The sequence below is a fragment of the Macrosteles quadrilineatus genome, unplaced genomic scaffold, assembly GCF_028750875.1.
Source record: "Macrosteles quadrilineatus isolate MER2022 unplaced genomic scaffold, UCM_ALF_1.0 Scaffold_2__2_contigs__length_208266976, whole genome shotgun sequence".
NCBI lineage: Eukaryota > Metazoa > Arthropoda > Insecta > Hemiptera > Cicadellidae > Macrosteles > Macrosteles quadrilineatus.
The window spans coordinates 199,726,131-199,746,147 of NW_026542595.1; the positions used below are offsets into that span (position 1 = coordinate 199,726,131).

Genomic DNA, 20,017 nt, shown 5'->3' on the forward strand with positions numbered 1-20,017 from the left:
CCTCACTTTATTAGTTTGCATGAAGCAGCAAACCTAGGTACTCGTTAAACCTAGAGTTATTAAAATAGATTTAATTTAAAATCCAACCGGGTAAATGGAAATTCGCTCAGTCTCAGGTTTGCTGCGGCGGGGGGTATTATTTCATATTTTCTTCCTTATATTTTCTTTGACTGAAACAGTGATAAAAAACTTCTTTGGCCACTTTTTGAAACATACTGCTCTTTCTTTATATCGGAATATTATTTTTGACTAGGTCAATGGTATTCTAGGTCAATACAATGTTTAATTCATCAATTTGTATCAAGTAACATATCAACATCATAAAATAAATAATTTATTTATAGTAACCCTGATTCTGTATTATGGGTTCATATCAACTGTGCCCTCCCAGCATTAATGTTTTAACTACAAATAATCAATTTTAGGTGGTCCCACAAAACATAGCAAAGGGACAAAAGAGTTGTAAAACTATATGGACTAATATTATAAAGTTATTGTTATGTTCTTCTTCTTTTAGCAGCTCCATCAAAATTATCAACATAGAGTTGAGTTTGATTATTCAACACGATCTGGTACAACTAATGATAAGATTTTGTTAAGTAGGTATTGGTACAAATATTAGTTTAAAATAACAAAATTACACATTTTACCATAAAATATATTTTATTACAAATGTAACATAAATCATTTTACAATAGTATACTCTATTAATAAAATTCCTATCTATTTACACTAATTTTTTTGTATTTACAAATTTACATTGATCAGGTCAGGTTATATTATGCTGGTATTATGTGCTGGTTTGTAGCTTTTATACATTTTTTAAATGTAAAAGATAATATTTCTATTGCTTGCACATAAGAAATTAGGTGAATTTATAATATTCCTAATTATTTATCTGACACTAAAACTACCCTAACTAAATTTAAATTTGCCTTAACTAATACATTAAATAATTAAATGTCCTTTTACTTTTGGGTTTTATGTTAATATTCAATAGAGAATGCATTTTTTTACATTTAGAAGGACTTGCATTTTAAATTTATATCCTACAAACCTTAATTTCATTAAGCTAAACAAAATATATCAATCAATAACAATTATTAGATCTTTCTTCAAAAATAAACTATATTATGTTTTGCACTACTGGTATCTATAATATTTAGATTAAATTTTAACTGCATTGCTAATATAAATTCACTTACAAAAATGCCTAATGTTTTTACATTTGTAAGCCAGTCAATTTAATTCATACCTACTTATCTTGAGTAAAAATATATCAACTTCTCAATAATTATAATACGCATATAAATCAACAAAAAGTACAAAAAACACATAGCATAGTCATTTTTATATAAGTTTACAAGCACTTTCGTAAATCTACTCATGAAACTAAGCTAAATGAACACATGGTGTCAAAATAGAAGAAGTACATAAAATTACTATGTACAAAACCTACATAAAAATTGTATAACAATAAATAGTTACAGTAAAATATCACATTATTTGTGGTGCTTTTGTAGCATTATGTATAGTATTGTTCGTTATCCTAAAAATAATGGAATGTTGCACCTTACCTAAATTATGATAAAGTAAAAACTGGTACAGTTAAACCTCGATAACAAGTCACCCTTGATAAATTTCATTATCAAATCCCCTTGAATTTATTTTACCCCTCCTAATCATATGTCATTTCAAACCTTGATCTTGTTATTGAAGTTAAACAATTTAACACAACAATGATTTTACATACATTGTTTCAAGGTTAATCATTGACAATCAGTGATTTTGTGTAAAATATAAAAAAACTATTTTCATAAAAAAAATTTTACATAAAAATTATACAATAACAAATTATACAAAAGATGTATAAGAAAATTTCATCTATATTAATTGTTTATAAACTAACCTAATTTTAACGCTTTAAAAGCACAAGTCTTGTCCAAGTAAATAAGGTAAAATATCTAGTGATGTTGTCATGAAATCAGCTTTAAAACAATAACACTTTCATGCAAATGTCTAATTCTTAAAGTAAACTAAAGAGGAAATAATCAATCAGTACCTACTTATTTAGTTCCCTAGTAATAAATTGTTGTTTTTTTTTCATAAATGCACTTTTTACAGTATTATAAAACTTAGTAGTCTTCAATAAACCGAATAATAAACTTTTCAGTGCCATTCATTATATTTTGTAAAACTACTTAGCATACTGAATGTTGCTGCTTCACAGATATCTAAACAACAATCATATTTTATTTATTATGCTCGAGAGTTCAAGATTGGTTCAAAGTTCAACTTGAGCTCTATTTAACTTTGTTCATTTTATAATAAAAATGACTATAATTTTAACATGGACATTAATAAAATGTCTTCCCTCAGTATTCAAAAGTCAATCATATTTTTTATAAATTTATGCTCTTGAATTCAGAAACAATAGTGATGTTGAAAGGCACTATCATATAAATATAGATAATTAATTTGTGCTTTTGAAAGTATTCTGAAAAGGGATGGATTTTCTCGATGTTATGTTTACTAATCTCTCATATTAACCTCTGGATTATAATTTTCTCATATAAGCTAGCTGATTTCTTTCCCTTTTCAAAATCCTCTTTTCAAATTAATTTCAAAACCAGCCATTTGGCTTATCTTTCAAATACAATTTGTGCATAAACTGACACATTTGTAAAGACACGTTGCAGTTACATGGCAGTTTCCAGGGGCTGACTCTTGCTCAGCAAGGGTTGGAAGGTCCGGAGGTCGCGGGGGCTTGGCGGTGGCTGGGGGTAGTCTACATCAGTCTCTAGCAGAGTAGCAGAGGAGGGACGGGGGGGAGGTGCGGGGACTGGCGGAGCCTCATCTAGGTTGGTCTCCAACAAGGCTGCACTCTTGGGCCTCTCATAGAAAACGTTGAAATCTCGTTCCGCCTGTAGGATGCATAAGGAATTAATGTGTTTTCCCATCTTTTGAAGGATATTACTAATTTGTTAATTTCAGCCTTTAAACAACTAGTATTATATTGCACTTCAACATGGGTGCCAGCAGAACATTTTTTCAGAGGGGTAATTTGGTATCTTGTTACGTAAGGTCTGAGAATAGGTTAACCCATCCATTAAAATTTTAATTAAAAATCCCTTCCATTCGTCAACATATTTTTGGGCTATCTAAAAGCAAATGTTCTCTTCTTCTGCTCATTAAAAATGTTGTCATTACAATTGATGGTCTCTACAAACTTTATGGAGATTTTGAACTAATCAAAAACATACGAACTCTACAAATTCTTTTTAGTTAGTTGTTTTTTGTATGAGTCACTGTCTCACTGATAATATTTTTTAGTCCTAGGTACTAATTAATTGTAGATTAATTGATCTGAGACCGCTAATAATGCCCGGTAAGTGTTTAAAGATAGAAAATGTGTATAAGGGGGTTAAGAGGGTTCTGCTGTGTTAAACAAATTTGCACGAGCAAATTTTTCATGTGGATTGCTATGTAACTAAACAAGAGATGGCCAAACTGGTAAAGGACGTCTCTATTAGACTATCAAGGACAAAGGTGAATAACCTATTAGTCTTAAAAATGCCAATCAGCTGTTTCCTCAACTTTCATTACTGTAACGGACAACAATGGAAACTGATGAACATCCACTGTCGGCCTTGATGTGCATATTTGTACAGTCTTCTGCAAGTGTCCTCAGATTATCTGCATCTATTCACATTCCTGCATAAACAGTTATCAACTGGCAATTGATTTCAATAGGGTTGAATCCTATCTAATAGAAATCTCATCACAGATTCATATTTGGCAGATTCCTTATTTTTTCTTTATATAATTTTCAGCTACTGTGACAAGTGTAATTGTAATACTACAGTCAAAACAAGCTAGAGAAGTGGTAAGTGAAGGAAAGAACACACTGTTTTTCTCAGATTTGAACTAATTTGCTTGTTCATAAAAGGTGCTCAATGAAGACCTTCGTATCTGATTGATAGGATCCTGTTAAAAAAGTTCTCGATTTATATTTTACACGACTAGCAGTAATGTATAAACTAGTTTTTGTAGTATTTATTTTCAATTAGCTACCTGAAAGTCTGGGTCAGTTTTGACGTGATCCAAGGTAGAAGTTGTATGAGAAAGAGACGTATGGAGGGGGAGAGTAGAGGCATTGTTGAAGTAGTCTTCCTGAGACTGCCACGTGCTGTTGGTGCGAGAGGCAAACGTTGAAGTGTCTCTGAAACCTACAAAAAAAACATCAATTGTAACAGTGTGGTTAGTACAACCAATAACGCTACAAGAGGTTACCTAGCTTGGTTGCAGTCAACAAACTGTCATGGAGAAGATACAGAGAGAGGATACATTCAATGGTACACTTAAATGGTGTCTAGCACCATTCTATGGAGTCTAGAGCGAATTCTATTCACCATCCCTTTCTGCTCTCCTTTCCCCCCTCGCCAACACGTAGTACAGCGCTCACACTGTAGGAAGACCCTGTGCGCTACAACTGCTGTACAAAAATGCCTTGTGGCCTTCGCCGTTCAGGCTCTTCCTTAAGTACATTTCCGCCTCACCATACCAGAGCTAAAAGCGAACGATTTTCCCATAAACATGTATCCTCCTGTATCTTACTTCTCTGTGGTACTGTTCACTCTTACAGATGCAGTGTGGAAAATATTAAATCATTAAGGGTTTTTTGAGTGATGGTGATTTTTATAAATACCAATTAGTTGCCTTTTGACATTCTGTATGATATTAAAATTATTGAATAAATAAAATACATTTCGACAATCACCTAACATACCTTGGTTGCGGTACGCCAGGTCGAAGCTGGGGTTCACGGCCTCGGTAGCCGAAGGGTTGTGAGCCTCGTAGATGTCGTAACTCTGCGTCTCCTCCTCCAGAGAGGAGTTGAGTTGACTCTTGTCCATACTGTCTAGACTACCTGCCATCTTCTTGTAGTCACTGCTCTTGTTCAGAGTAGGAGTGGAACTTTGACTCTGTGAAAACAAAATATATCGTCAAACTCATTCTAATTTATTGGTTTGGAGGTATACGGACAATCAGCGGATTACATTCAGATTAACTCAGATTGTTTCTATTATTTTTTTCCTTAACATTTATTCAAGATTTTTTTAAGTTTTTCTTGTTTAAAGCTTAATTTCTAAAAATTTTAAATGTGTATTTTTTTCTCAATTCTACTGTTTCTGTTTTTATTTTGTTGTAATTTTATAGTTTTTCTAATTAACTAGCCGACCCGTGCGAAGGATTCACACTGAATTCTTCTCAAATCCCACTTATTAAAATACACAATATAGTTGACTAGCTGTACCCGCGGGCTCGTTTAACTTCATAAGTATTCGCATGGCTCAATCCCGTCCTTGTTGAAGTTCGTTCGCTACGCTCACTCACCTTTTGGTTGCAAATTAGCTGTTGTTATAAATTAAAAAAAATTAAAGTGCTGCACCCTGTTGGTAATCCTTGTAACTTTAATGCTATTGAACATCATAGAACAGAACCAACTTGTTTAATTGAAACAGCTGTTAAGATTCATTAATTCCTTTTAAATATGAGAAATCATAAGGTTAACATGGGAAACTCCAGAGCCACTGGGGCGGAGCCCGAAAGCCCGATCAAAATAAAAACTAGCCTACTTAGTTTTCCTATTTAATGCCCAAAGAATCGGTGTACCGAATTTCAGCCTCCTAGGTAAATGGGAAGTGGGAGAATTAGTGATGAGTGAGTGAGTGAGTGAGTGAGTGAGTGAGTGAGTGAGTCAGTCAGTCAGTGAGGGCTTTGCCTTTTATATATACAGGGTGACAAAAAAGTCTGGAAACGGTTTAATATCTTTTTAACTAAATCCGTTAGAAAATTCAAACCTTTCACATCAACTTATATGTATGAAAACTACTTTTTCCAAGCATTATCATTTTTTTACCTCTACCAGGGGACGGCCCATGAGGAGTCGGTACATAATCTTTAATGTAAGCATGGGTTGATATGCACATCATTTTAAAGGTCTGGTTAAGTGGAGTTCATTGCCGGAAACCGCGTCTCAAAAGGTTCATCCGTTACAAAATGGCGGCTGTCCAAAGTTCTTGTGGAATATACCTGCACAGGCCTTAGTATAGGTAAATACTCGTATTAAACATTAGCTTGAGGGCTGAAACTGTATTTTAAAGTCAATTAGCTCATAGACTAATATTATTCAATCTTCAAAACAAATTTAACCGGGTTTCAAATTTTCCGGGTAATGTTCACTATGAGTATTTACCAATACTAAGGCCTCTGCAGGTATATTCCGCAAGAACTTTGGACTGCTGCCATTTTGTAACGGATGAACCTTTTTTGACGCGGTTTCCGGCAATGAACTCCACTTGACCAGACCTTTAAAATGACATGCATATCAACCTATGCTTACATTAAAGATTATGTACCGACTCCTCATGGGCCGTCCCCTGGTGAAGGTAAAAAAGTGATAATGCTTGGAAAAAGTAGTTTTCATACATATAAGTTGATGTGAAAGGTTTGAATTTTCTAACGGATTTAGTTAAAAAGATATTAAACCGTTTCCAGACTTTTTTGTCACCCTGTATATAGATTTAAGTATGGGTCCTTACTTCAGCAATAGATGTGGGTTTACATTTTAGATAATGACTTATTTGAAATATAAAGTTAAGTTATTTACGTTTTTACATGTTTACAGACCTCTTTGAACACTTTAATAGTATGGCCAAATACGATTTTTGTGTTGACGGCAACTTCAGTGTGTTTAAGTCAATGATCTAAGCCTTAGACTCTTTTGAAAATTTTCCAACAAATTAAAAAATTAGATTCTTAAAAACCAAAGTGGTGAATTACTTTATTTTGTATTGTGAATTTTGTGCTGATTAGAATGTTACCCGGGGCAAAGAGAAGTAGAAGATTAAATAATGGAGAGAAGTTAAATTTTGACAGTTCAAGCTCTGGAACCTCAAACTGCACAAAGTACCGCAATCCCACATTCACAAACCTGCATGCCATGTTTGTGTTTGTACGCGTTGATGGTAGCAAAGCCTCCGTGACTGGAGCCGATGGAGCGGACGGAATGTAGTGATTGGCGGATGGAGTTGCGCCGCTGGAGCCGCTCCACGTGTCTGTGACGGTTCTTGGAGAGCCACAGGAAGATGAGTACGGCCACCATCAGTATTGCAGCAAACACAGCACCGAGCACAGCAACTGTGACCATGTCATCCTTCCAGGTTAGCAGAGAGATGTGCACCTTGGGGTCTGTAAGGTTCAAGTATGATTAAACATAGTGATATGAAATATTACAATTTTTTTTAAGGTTAAGATTGCATTTTTTATTTATCTACGCCATTTAACCAGCCCAGTATGTCCTACATTAGTGACAGGTACAAGTACAACAAATGTGCCGATGTAATATTCATGTATTTAGTTTGTGTGTGTGAGACTTTGGCAAATATTGACCATTCATTCAACATTCAACTATATAAAAAAAATACTTTATGTCTTGAAAATATACATTGTATAAACTGCTGCTTCAGATGAACTATGTACAAGTTCAAACTTCTACAGCATGATAAACAATGAACAGTCTGCACTATAAGGCCTACATAAGTAAAGTACTATTTAATATTTGATGATTGCATATAAAAGTGTGAAGGCTATATATTAAACAAATTGTTTGAAAAAAATCACTCTAAATCGCTTTAAAAGTTAGTTACGTGTTGTTAAATAAGAGAATAAGTTGAATACTATTTAGATTGATTTGAAAATTGATTACAATTTGTTACTCATATTCTCCATATTTATTGCAGATTTTTAAACTAAGTCTAATGATAAGTAGTTGGAAGTTATCTTGATACCTAATTAACTATTTATAACAATTGTTTGAAAAATCTATATTTTACTGTAAAAAGATTAACTATTTCACACATTTTCTATGGTTTTGGCGGTGTTACACTACACCATTTTACGTTACGTGTGGTTTTCTACTTGTAGACCTTATGTATGATACAAGGGGAGGATACACCCCATTAAACAATATTTCCACCTGGACAAGCAGTGTAGGGGTGAGGAGATGCTCAGGACTGTATATAGACCCTGGAGGCTCTTGAATTATTAAACCTCTTGACAGAATTTCCTCTCAGGTAATTTGATAACATAGTACAGTAAGTTATTTTAGAAAGTGAGTTGTTTGGCTAAATGTGTATTGTGTACTCTGTTGGTGATGTAAAACCGACATAAAACGTTACATTAATTACTTTCTGCAGTATAACTTCCAGAGTTCGTAACATCGAATATGGTTTTACTAATATGAAAATTGTCTGCAGTAATGTCTTCAATAATATAAACTCACCGTCAGCAAATATAGATTTTAAACAAAAAAGAAAAAATTTATGTATAAATTTACAACAAAATCTTACCCATCTCGCAGACGAAAGGGTAGAGAGCGTTGCAGTTTCCTACTTCAATAGTTTGGTATACAAACACGGTACATTGGTTGATCCTGTCAATGTGTTGCACCCACACTCGGTCATAGAAGTTGTACTTCTCCTGCTGACGACGCAGGAAGTTGAAGATCTCTTTAGAGTTGCCCATCACATATGGCATGGAAGCGTTGTCAGACTAGAAATGAACCAAGATGTAAATATATAGCACTAGGTTTCCTATTGATTGTTTAGTAGAAACTAGATAGTAAAAGACAGACATAAACAAGTTTGGTTGTTATTGGTACAAATTTGTCCTTCGTTATAAATGGCACTGGATACAGAAAAATAGATTATTTAAGTCAGTAACAAAGCTATCTCAATTTATTGATCACTATTATTATGGATTCATATTCTTCTTCAAAAACATACACATAATGTGTCAAGTCTAAAATGTCATTGAGTGATTAAATACAATAATCTATTGTCAGGACCACGTAAGTTTGCAGTTGAGGGAGGAGCCTATTTACCATATGGTTTTGAATGAACCAATGAGAACCGTGCGGTGTTGCCAAATCTAATAATACCAGCTGATTTGAAAATGCTTAGTATGTTTTAATTTGTGTTGTCAACAGGCGATGTGGCAACGTCGCACTAGCCTTGTCTTTTGATTGGCTGTGACCAACTGCAAACTTACGTGGTCTCGACAATAGTCATCTATATTTTACATGCTTAAACAAACATTTAACCTAGAACCCAGTATGTCCTATATAAGTTAAGCTCAGAGATCACTTACCCGACAGAAGTCCCTGGCATCCCAGAAGGTCATAGGAGCCCCGATGTAGATGTAGCAGGTGTCTCCCACCACATCCCAGCCTGGAGGACACTTTCCGGACAGGATACTCCGGTTGTTCATCTGGAACGGACGGAAGTCCACCTCCAAAAGGTGGGGTTCATCCGACCGATCACGAATACGTCCAGACACAGCAATTGTCTCGTTGAAGCCCCAATAGTTGTTTTTGGCGTCAATCGGTGTCTTCCATACATCCTCCCTGTAAAGTTAATTTCCTCAATTTTTTGCTAAATTTGTTATACATATTTAAGACGCAAAGGTTAAGTAGTTTTTTTTTTTTTTTTTACTACCTCTTCAGTAGAAAGTATTCTCTTGTAAAAGGTATAAGTTATTCCTAAAAATATGTTGAAGAGTACATTGTTTCGTTTGCTGGTTTTGTTATAACGGGATGTTATTAGTTTACATCAATAAATACCAACCAACACCATACCGTATTACATTTTCATAGTTATAAATAATCAACCCAATAATTAAACGAGTTAAAAGCCCTAGAATCTGGTTCTGGGAAATTACTAAGGGCAGGGATCCTACAAAAGAAGCTAGCACTCTGACTCCAGTAAACTTGTTGAGTATGTTTTCCTTTCGTCTATGGTGTATCTCCAATAAAAATTACTAAATGAGGCAATAATGATTTAATATTTTCTTTACAATACCACTGCAAACACTAAAGCAAATTGTTTAGATGTTTATTCTTTCAATGGAGATTGTTTTGTACAGGTTGATGAGTTCAAACTCCACTAGACCGATAAATAGTTTAAAGAACTAAAAATTGAAACAACAAAAATCAAACCTCATTTGTAAGGAAAAACTATTTACAAATCAAATAGATAGCTATTCAACAGAATTTGAACATTATTTAAAAACAACAAAGATATATCCCATAAGCACAACACAGTCAAAACAAATACAAAATACAACCACAATGCTTTGGTTTATACCAAGGCCCCACTAGAATAACAGACCATGCTGCAGCGCGGGCAGTGCAACACTACATCACAGTGGTGGATAGTTGTACTAACATTTTACCATTCAAATCTGACAAACAGCCAGCTTATTTACCTAAAATGGGATATGTCAGTGAATTTATCAACGAATATACAATCTATCCACTAGTGTGATTTCATGGATTCTGCAGCATGAACTGTTTTTCTAGTGGGGCCTTGTTTATACCCTAAAACAAATGTTGTTCTTAAAGAATAACAGCATAATCATTGTTGATGTTGTTTGTCCAAAGTTAGTACTTAGTAAACAATGTGCTTCACAAAGCTGAATGATGAGTTACAGTGAACTTAATCTGTAGATAGCTTAAAGCTTGTGTTCATTATTGATGCTTTGAATTGATGAATTATGCTGGTGGTTTCAAGGGATTAACCATTTAAGCAGTGACAAACACTTATTTTTTACTATGCATTATGCACCACTTTAACATGTACATATCTTATATGAACATATTTTCTAAACAAGCGTTTCAAAATGTGACACTAGTAAATATGTATATTTCTTAAAGAGCCTTAAATCTTGCTATAGCTAAAAGTGAATATCAAAAAAAGTTTTTTTTTATTTTTGTCCACTACAATTTCAACAAACAGTGTAAACAAATTTATAATAATTATGTTATTTTGACAAGTGTAGCAAACACACAAAAGCATCACAAAGGAAAATGGACATGACAAACAAGGCAAATAAACAATAGAAAGCGAGACAATCAAACATTTATCTCGCTTACCTTCTGATGCCTGCCCTGCACCGGCAAACAAAACAAAATAAATCATTAGGTATTCATAGTTTTTCTGAGGAAATAAAAAGAGCAAAATAAAACAGAAACTAATAATTTATGATAGCAGCTATACTGAGAACAAAAATAATTATAATGCTATAATAAGGGGCCATTATTTCCACTATTCGCTCTAAGTTTAATTGAATTTTAATATTTAACACGTTCGCTGCGGGTCACTCACCGGTGAGTGCTCTAGTTCTTTTCTGCCACGCTGAATGCTCAGCGGCGAGTGCTGACATCGCCTACACTCCATTCAATTTCTGCGCAGCAGCACATTGGGAAGAACGGGTATTTTTATGTCTGCGTTTAGCTAGGAATGGGTGCTTTATTGTGGTGTAGGTTGGTAGTAAATTTCCCCGTAAAATCCCTTTCTGGCAAACAGGGGAAATCAACTTGTTGTCCCGTCTTTCTCCCTCCAATTGACAATACAATGGAACCGGCTAGTTCCAGGCAGTGCTGCTATCTGTGAGTGTTTTAGCAAACTACATCGACTCTTGTACAGCTCGTGACACCTAAGCTGGCACTTGGCCTAGCGCGGGCAGTGTAGGCGGGAGGAGGGTGGAAGTAGGGAAAAGGCCGGACTGCAAACATTTCCGCTGCCTCACGGGGTTGACTCGGGGGTTGACTCCCCTTGCATTGTACTTGAGCGCCTTCATATGGGTCGCGAGGACAGTTGATGCAACCCGCATGACGGGACATAATGTTTTTGAAATAGGTTCTAGTTGCGATAGGCCAAGTGCCAGCTTAGATGTCACGAGCTGTAACACAGAACATCACCGCACGTAATTTACTGTTCGTCAGACCGAAATATTTGAAAGCCAAACGGGTTCGCTCAACGCTGCGTCGCACTGGGGCTACCCTTGCCATTTAGCGGGCCGCAGCGAACGTGTTAAGTGTTAAGTTAAGAGTATTAATGCAGAAAATTTCAAAATCAAAACTAAAGCTTTCTATTTTGATATAAAAAATAATAGCAAATGAAAAATTGAACACTGCTTCGGATTAAAAAAAAAATATTTGGGTATGTATATTGTTTCCAAACTATTGTTTATTATTTGCAAAATCTTTTAAGAGTAAAAGGTTTTTTATCATAATATGACAGGAATATTTCTTTTTTCTTTCACCATTTCCTACACTAGGTGGGCAATTTATATTCGAATAATGGCCTCCCTCAGGACAAAAAGAGCTCCAAATCATATGGCTCATTCAGGGCGCAATGAAAAAAACAACTGTAAAATGTAAATTGTATTTCTTGTTTCTTTGTAATTATTTGTATATTATATTTGTATATATTAGGCTAGTTTAGTTTTAGTTTGACTTGAGTTTGAAAAACATATACATGAAACTCTCTTGCAAATAAAGGCCTTTTTATTTATTTACTGTGTATGCCAAGGCAATCTCAACTCTAAAAATCATAAATTTTTAGCAAAAATAGCAACATCTGATATCCCACTCTCAAAAAATTGAACCAATGCTGCCCATTCCTTGACAAGTTCAAAAAGTTATATTTTCTGTGAAGGTACAGTGGACCTAAAGCATTAAACACCAATTTAAGGAATTATTGAGTATTAACATTATTTCTAAATCAAATCTCAGTATGGATTACAACTGATGGAGAAATAATTGACAAACAGCTAAATTAAAAGTTGGTCTTGTATGCTTACCGAGATCTGTTGACAGTGACTATTTCATAGTCGTTATCAGGGTTGAAGAATATATTGTCGACATACTGCTGACCTGCCGTGCCCGCAATCACGGTTCCTTTGGAGTCAGGGGCGATTGCGTAGTTCCTGGACACGCAAATAATAACGATTAGCAATAGTAGGGTGTAGCTGGTAACTAGTGGTAGTATACATCCATATCTACTGTAGCAAGATTTAAATCAGATAGAACATATTTATACAAGCACTATGTTAGTGAAATAAAGACACTATATTTTCGAACAAGATCCAATAGTGTTAAAATGAGTATACTATTTGGTGAGTTAAGTGGAACACTTCTAGGTGATTTTTTACAAAATTCTAACTGATTTAACATTTTGAATGATGACATAACTGTAGTTGTGTAACGCTACATTTAAAATATGTACGTTTTACAGTTACCAGCGTTTGAGATTTACAACTTGCAGGCAAGCTTACCAGTAAAACCCATTGTGTGATGTTGTTTGATAGAACGGCAGCCGAACTCTTTCGAATCCCGAAACTTCCAACACATGACTGCCAAGATTGTTGTGAAGATAGTTGTATGTGAAGTTGGACACAACCTGAAAATAATAAATTAATAATTAACTTAAGTTTCAATTTGTTTCTCCTCATTCTTTGTCCACTTTGCAGGAGGTGAAGTCTTCTTGTGATTATTACATTTGAACAGTGAGAAATTGCCCATATAAAGGGTTATCTGAAAATTGAGGTCTCCAATGAGCTCTCATATTGTTGAAACGACCTAATTAAAGCCTGACAACGATTTTGTGTTCTTCAACTCTCTCACCATTTTAAGGAGTAGAAATAGGTGATTTTGAAGCAGACATAATCCATTAGTAATTCCATAACTACATTGGAATTCAAGACATCTTTCTTTGCAAGTCAACCCTTCCATGGTTTGAATATGATTTTATGAGCATAAAATATGTTAAATACCGTATTGTATAGTTGTGTGTTTACTGTTTATTGAGAAATAAATGGACTCTTTCCTATTCAAGTAAGCCTTTACAACCATTCTTTAACTTATTTCCTTGTGCCTGTTAAATCATGAACCTCCAACTATCTGGTAATTTACCTGATCCAAGGTGATGACGTTGTGTATGTAGCCTCTGTTGCGGGCCCAGTAGTTGCGGTAGATAGTCACTTCCTGATACGGACTGCTCTGTCTCCCCTCCACACTCAGGGCCGGGTTGTTGTCGTTCTCCGTAAACAAGTTGTTGTGGATCCATCCCTTCAGTGAGGTGGCAGATCCACGAGAATCCGCTCGGATCCACAACCCACCTTGGTTGCCTCTCATCAGATTGTTCTAGACAAGTTAAGAAGTGATTTAGAAACACACTGATCCATTCATACAATATTTTAAACCTTTGTAATTGTTGTGTGAGTTGGTAACCCAGTAGGTAGTAAAATGGACTGAAAAACCAATTTAACCCTAAAGAACTCTCTTTTCCTTAGTTGAAAATACTGTGTGTGACTGTGAAATATTCCAATGTTAGGTGTATACAATGAAAAGTTTTGTGTTTCATGTGCCAATTTGGACTCTTTCCCATTCAAGTAAGCTTGCTATCTTCACACGAAAAAAAATCTTTAAAATCTACGCCTTTGTGGCTTGTGCTCTATGTTACATCCGTAACCTCAAGTTAGAAATGAGTTAGCATACTGGTGCACTTAAAATTGATCAATACAGTTCATTGTTTTATTTTATCAGCTCACTACTTGCTTTGCTAAAGGTGCAGGCCCATAGACCTGACATTTTAAATCTAAACAACAAACGAGGCTGACAAAAAACACTAGATAGAAATATCTCCTTAAATTGGAAGCGCAGGACTCTTCTTGCTCTAATCTTTGTCGTCATGTATTAAAATAATGCACTCTGGTGTATAGTATAAAGCTGGTACATAATATAAACAGTTGCTTACCCTGAAATGCAGGTATTGTGTGTTCTGCAGATCCATGGTGACGGCTCCGAGGCAGGTGGTAAAGTTGCCGTAGAGTTTGGCACAGTTGTTGGTGATCTGGTTCCACTCCATGGTCACTCTAGGGTTCACTTCCCCAGCACTAACATAGTGGAGAGCTCCCTCCCAGTTGTGTGACAGTGCTGAGTATGAGATGTTGTGTTCTACATCACGGTCTGCAATTTAACAAGGTATTTACTTGCATGAGTTACATGTTAAGGATGTTAAAGACCGTGGTTGTGATAAGAGGCTAAAAAATGTACCCTGGGAAAAGAATACCAAAAATTGACATAGTAATAAGTGGATTTAATATTTCCCTGATAACAATTACAACCAAGGGGTGTATGATTTGGAAAAAATTAACTTACATAAGTATTTTCCTGAATAATTTGAATATTTAGTTTCTGTATTCTATATTTTCTCCAATAACATATTTAAGACGATATAAGAAAGAACCCTATGCGCTTAGACTGCAGAGTGAGATACCGACTAATAAAAATAACCAAATGATAAGAGTATGGACTGGACCAATAGAACAACCAATAGGAACAATAGGTTTCGATGCACCTGGCCACCTAGAGAGGTGACCAAAAGAAGCAAGGTAAAAGGTGAGTGGGAGAAAACCTGAAGCCGACACAAGACAGCCCAGACAAATTTTTAAAACATTGGACACATGATAAGTAAGTAAATGAGAACCTTAACTAAACAGGGCTTTGTATATTGTAAACACACAAGATTTTCATACAATCCTTCTAAATATTGTGAAATTATACTTTGTAATCCAATCACATCAAACACTTACTGAAGCCAATGGCAGAGATGGGTGTGGTGACGATTTCCGCCATGAAGCCATAAGTCTCAGAGGCTCCGCTGGCCACCACTCGTACACTCAAGCTTGGGCCTTTGGTTGTGAGGAATCTCTTTTCCAAGGGAGAGTCAGAAGTTATCTCGGCTACCAGCTCTAACGTCGGCTTGTTGTAAATGTCGCCGTCATAGATAGATATACTGTCGGTAGAGTTGAGCATGTTCAGCTGTAAAAGCCTGTGAAACATAATTATACTGAGTTAGTGTTCCATTTAATTTGTCTAAAAATAAGAGTAAGTGAACTGTGCAGAAATAAAGCTGAAGAAATGAGATTTCACAGACTATTGTTAGGTGGGATAGGGTTAGGAATGAAGAGAACAGCAGAGGGGTGGATAAAGGCAGCTGTTAATAAAGCAGTGGATAAAGGGAGAGTGGGAAAAGCAAGACCTAGATGGTTTGTACATGTAGGCACAACAAAAGAAGAGAGTACTCCTATGAAATAGACTTGATAACAGACTGGATAGATGGTAGAAGACCAGAGGAAGACTTGTGAGGGATGTGAGGACAGGTAGACAAGTGCGATAGCAGATGGTGAAAGAAGAGGGATGGAAAAAGATGGAGAGGTCTAATTAAGGCCCAGACCTAAGAGCAAAGAAGATATGTAAGTAAGAAAAACCTACCTGAATCCGAACGGCTTGACTCTGTAAGCGCTGTAGAATATCTTGACACAGCTGACCGGTTTGTTGTCGTACTTGTAGTACAACACGACACGCTCCTGCACTATGATCTCCTTGGCAGGATCACACACGTCCACCAGCCCGAAGATGTGGGAAGGGAGGTAAAGATGGCGAGCAGGGGTGAACGAACTCTCCCCACTCTCCCTCCCCTCTCCTGTCAATGAAGCGATCGTCACTCCTACGCCCAGTGTGTGCTGCACCCTGTATAACATGGAGTGATCAGTGATGGAGCTAGGTAGTTTAATTATTGTTACTAAGATAATGATACTGGTTATCAACTATTCAAAATAAAAATACCAATGGAAAATAAACCCACTTGAATCCATAATTATCTAAAACATAAAATAGGTCCTTCAAATTATATGTAGTTTTCATACCCATGGTTTGAGTTTTGGAGGTAATTCTTTGATCAAACTCCACATTCAAAGGTCAAATCAACTTCAGATTTGCAAACAAATCAAAAGAAAATTTAAATTAGAAGGTAAAAAAAAACGCATTACTTTTCCCCTTACAGCCAAAGAAAGTACTGAAATTCAAAATTTTTTATTAATGATTTTTGTTTTTTCTACTGGTACAAATGTACGTTTATTTTAAGTTATGCCTGGTTATTTTATAAGCTGTAGACAGTTTTTTTTCCAAGGAAGGTAATCAAAAAAGACTTTCAAGTTTTCAAAATTCAATTTAGCATGGGTATAATGCAGTCTATAAGCCTTTATGCACCAAAATATTTAGTAGTCAATGCTTTGCACTATCAAAGTACAATGGATAAACTAAAAATATTAGAGCCATTAAAGTTATGAGAAAAAACAACCAAACTCACCAGTTGTATCTTAACCGCACGTGTTCCTGAGGTGATATCAGTGAGATACCGTGAGAGGCAGAGTGCGAGATGTTGACGTTCTCTATGGTGGGACACTTGTACACCCCCAGTACAGCCGGACTGCGCCGGGTGTGCAGCAGACCTGCGCCGGTGATGTTGGTGTACTCTATCACAGACTCACTGCGCCGAACTGTCTCATGAGTGACCACATCGTGAACTCGACCCTCGAACACACTCTGTTCAAACTCCTCGTTGGCGAAACTGTAAATCAGAGAGTGTCGGTTTTGTCACTTAAGTAATCATGGTTCTATAAGATCTTTGTAGCAACTTCGTTCATTTGCAATAGCAATAGATAAATATATAAATAGATGTACTACTGTTAAGATAAAATCTTTGTAACAGGATTAGCATATTTTTGCCTATGAAGGTAGTAAATTGTGAGCATATAGTATAAAACCTTTGCAAGATAAAATAGAGTTAGAAAAATTGGAAATTGTTTGTAAAAATGTTTAACTGAGTTATACTACTGACTCACCGTATGCCACCCCAATACTCCTGGTCAGGTGGAAGGTTGCGTTGGCCACAACGCACAAACACAAAGTTACTGTTCCAAGCACATGTGTGACGTTTGCCATGCAGCTGTCCATTGAGTCTGATCTCACAGTCTTCCAGTCTCTTTTCATCGCCTGATCAAAATAAATATACAAATACTTAACAAATATAATAAAACTTGAATTTTAGCGAATTTCCCATATAGGGTATAAGCTATTACCGTAGTACTCACGGTAAGACCTGGACCCGGGACCGATTTTTTTTTTCGTTTTGAGGTTCCTAGAGGTCAAAAACACCATCCGTTCAAATTCATATTATATATATATATATATATTTATATATATATATATATATATATATATATGTGTCCGTTAGCGCGATAACTCGAGCAAAAATGATCCGATTTTGATGAAATTTGGTACAAACGTGTAAACCTACGTTTATTCGAACGAGTTCGCGAACCAGCATGATCGGACCATGGGAACGGGGGTTTATGGGGGCTTTTATGGGGAAAAAATGGGTTTTTCCCATTTTTGACCCAAAAAACATAAAATTTTGCAATTTCTTTTGAAACTATTTTGTAGAGCTTAAAAAAACAAATAATTTAGTATATTGAAGCGTTATAATGCGCCTAATGGTTACGGAGAAAATTCCAAAAAATTTTAAATTTAAAATTCCCATGTTATTCTTATGGAGAATAAGTAAACTGTTGTAGTTTGCTTGTTTATAAACATATTTTGCCCAAATTTGGAAAATGTTTTTATTTCTTACTAACTATTAACATTTTACATAAAAAACACTTTTACCCTCCCTGTTGCAGCAAACCTAAGTATGTTTTAAACTGATTCTATTTAAATAGGGAATAAATGTGATAATTTTAAGGAGACATTTTAGTGTAAATCCATTCAGGGAAATGGAAATTCGCTTAGTCTGCAGGTTTGCTGCGGCGGGGGTATTTTATTTAACTACTATGTAAGTCTCTTGGGAAAAGAACTCTTGTTGGGAGAAACATCTGGATTTGTAATACATTTCTAAGACATCACTGTATGAGATTACAAGAGGATAAGCACAAGCAAACGTTAAAATAATCCTGTAAAAATAATTAAAAATTTAAGACCTGTCACATGTGATTTGTGGCATGTGAAAAATTTGAATAATTAGATAAAAGTTTGACTTACAAACTCCTTACAACATTAAACTGTGGGTGTTTGTAAGTATAGCTCTATAATAAATAAGAATAAAATATAGCAAAATATTACTACAAAAATTTACTTTTCTTAGTAAACAAATTAAATCTTTTGGTACTGAACATCTATTTCCAAACAAAACTAAGCTGTAAAAAAAATGACAAGCAGTAATATAATTTTACAGAAAACTATAGAACTTGAAAAACAAATAACACTAAAAAAACCATACTAACCACTACACTGCACTGGCTCGGGCCACGACCATATTCGGGTGAGAGAGTTCGGGTGGAACTCCACCCGGGGGCCTCGGGACACCCAAGCATTGAGAGATTCCAGTCCCATCTGACGACAGACCACCCGAGCATTGTGCTCCGAGAACCTGGAGTCACAGAGAGGCACCCACTGGAGTGTAGTGGAGTTGAGGTACTCCAGGAACCCTTCCTGCATGTGACGAAACTGAGAGTCGTCGGAGCAGTTGCGCATGGTGCACAAACGGAGCGACCTAAGGTGTGAGAAAATAAATTAATGTATGATAATGCAATAGTGATGTGATCATATGAGAAGTAGTTAAAGAGCTGAAGAGGAAGAAGGAGCAAAAAGGCAAGACTTTGGACAAGTGGAAAGAATGCAAGAGAACTCCTAAGAAAGTGGAATTGCTGATGATAATAGAGGGGATGGATGAGAGGGGGAGGAAACCATAGAGAGGAGAAATTAGGTGATAAGTGGAAACCTAAAAAGTTACATTCCAGTTATTGAGATCAAGTACTACTTCCTCAATGGACTGACCAAGATCATGAATAAAATCCCCAATGGTCGACAAAATCATCCAAAGACCAAATAACGCATCTTACCTCCTAGTGACAGCCATGTTGGTTGGAGGTTTGACAGTCTGTGTGAGGGGTCTCATGACAATCTCCTGTCCTCGTCGCCCCCTGGCCACCAGTCGGCCCAGTACCAGCAGACCTACCCTGGGGGCGAACTCTATCACCACACCAGGGGCGATGTTGAGAGTCACTCCTGGCATGACTGTGACATCTGACATCACCTGGTATGGCATGTCACGAGGCTGTAGTGTCAAAGAGGTCTTGAGTCGTCCGGACAAGCGGTTCAAGTCTACGAGCGAAGGCTGCTCCCAAGCGATCTGATGACAGGCATATAAATATCACTTATATGATATTACTTTCTTATTCCTGAAAGAGTTTACAACAAGAAGGTATG

The 20,017-nt window shown here is 35.9% G+C and overlaps 1 protein-coding gene across 1 annotated transcript in view; it reads right to left on the reverse strand.

The window, feature by feature from the left end:
• Positions 1–644: 644 nt before the first annotated feature.
• Positions 645–20,017, reverse strand: part of LOC128985263 (protein bark beetle-like) — a 39,085-nt gene continuing 19,712 nt past the window's right edge. The window contains exons 20-36 of the mRNA XM_054404654.1: positions 19,651–19,940; positions 19,033–19,301; positions 17,596–17,746; positions 17,061–17,321; positions 16,184–16,441; positions 15,502–15,740; positions 14,664–14,875; positions 13,820–14,050; positions 13,183–13,307; positions 12,709–12,834; positions 10,997–11,011; positions 9,214–9,469; positions 8,415–8,616; positions 6,998–7,254; positions 4,790–4,985; positions 4,075–4,229; positions 645–2,924 (exon numbers count right to left, since the gene is read on the reverse strand). Coding sequence (XP_054260629.1) covers positions 2,700–2,924; positions 4,075–4,229; positions 4,790–4,985; positions 6,998–7,254; positions 8,415–8,616; positions 9,214–9,469; positions 10,997–11,011; positions 12,709–12,834; positions 13,183–13,307; positions 13,820–14,050; positions 14,664–14,875; positions 15,502–15,740; positions 16,184–16,441; positions 17,061–17,321; positions 17,596–17,746; positions 19,033–19,301; positions 19,651–19,940 — 3,468 coding nt within the window. The 3' untranslated portion in view covers positions 645–2,699. The remainder of the gene's footprint in view (positions 2,925–4,074; positions 4,230–4,789; positions 4,986–6,997; positions 7,255–8,414; positions 8,617–9,213; positions 9,470–10,996; positions 11,012–12,708; positions 12,835–13,182; positions 13,308–13,819; positions 14,051–14,663; positions 14,876–15,501; positions 15,741–16,183; positions 16,442–17,060; positions 17,322–17,595; positions 17,747–19,032; positions 19,302–19,650; positions 19,941–20,017) is intronic.